At 31.0% G+C, this 826-nt stretch overlaps 1 protein-coding gene across 1 annotated transcript; it reads right to left on the bottom strand.

Annotated features, from left to right (window-relative positions):
- Positions 1-104: 104 nt before the first annotated feature.
- Positions 105-563, bottom strand: LOTGIDRAFT_174985 (hypothetical protein; the record flags this gene model as incomplete). Its single annotated transcript, XM_009055079.1, has 1 exon — positions 105-563. The coding sequence occupies one exon, from the start codon at positions 561-563 to the stop codon at positions 105-107; it is 459 nt and encodes a 152-aa protein (XP_009053327.1).
- Positions 564-826: the final 263 nt, after the last annotated feature.

Below are 826 nucleotides of genomic sequence, written 5' to 3'. Positions count from 1 at the left end.
TTATCTACTTGAACTTTATGATTTATAGGATCTTAAGTTCATTGCCACTCTGAAGACATTATTGTTATTCGTTTGAGAATCTGCTAAGTTCTTGAAACCAACCATTAAATATGGTTTCTAACAGATTCTTTTAAAACACTTCTATCGCCAACATCGGGTATCCAACCTGAAACTGAATCGAAATCTTTAGGATATAAAACTGTTTTCAACATTGTGTCGAATTCCCCAGGGTATTTAATTGTTTCTATCGGATTTGAAGCAGCTTCCAAAACCATCTCGCTAAATGAAGATGGAAAGATATTGTTTTCTAACGTTGTATTAGTTTGTGGAACTTGATTCTGAGTTCTTTCTTTAATTTTGAAATCACATCTGAAATAAGCATCGGAAAGAAGCAACCAATTCGATAATGAATTTATTTCGAAGGTAATTCTACCACCATCATTCAATTGGGATTTAGAACCAACAGTCGGTGAGGTGATAATATAATCCTCTTTTTTCTTGTTAAGTGAACAACGAATCGGATCGCATAATCTAAAGATTGGATCTAGTATTTTATTTGCCATTTTTAAGGTTTAAAATTTGAGTAGAAAATTGTTTTCCAAAACAAGAGTTATCTCCCTTAAAAATAACATTATTTAAAACGAGGCTATTAAATAATGTTATGTTATTTTTATATAAGGGTATTTTTAATATGCTTTTTTGATGGAATGTAGGAAATTGATTGAAGGTGTTTTTTGGTGTAGGAAATGTGGGGAGTTTAGGGTGTAATAATTTATAGGGTGTTTAGGTCTTTTTTAGTGAAATAATTCATGAAATGAAGGGTGTT

This window comes from Lottia gigantea (genome assembly GCF_000327385.1).
Source record: "Lottia gigantea unplaced genomic scaffold LOTGIsca_231, whole genome shotgun sequence".
Lineage (NCBI taxonomy): Eukaryota > Metazoa > Mollusca > Gastropoda > Lottiidae > Lottia > Lottia gigantea.
Note: the sequence above shows the minus strand (reverse complement) of the source record. Positions and strands in the feature narration are given on the sequence as shown.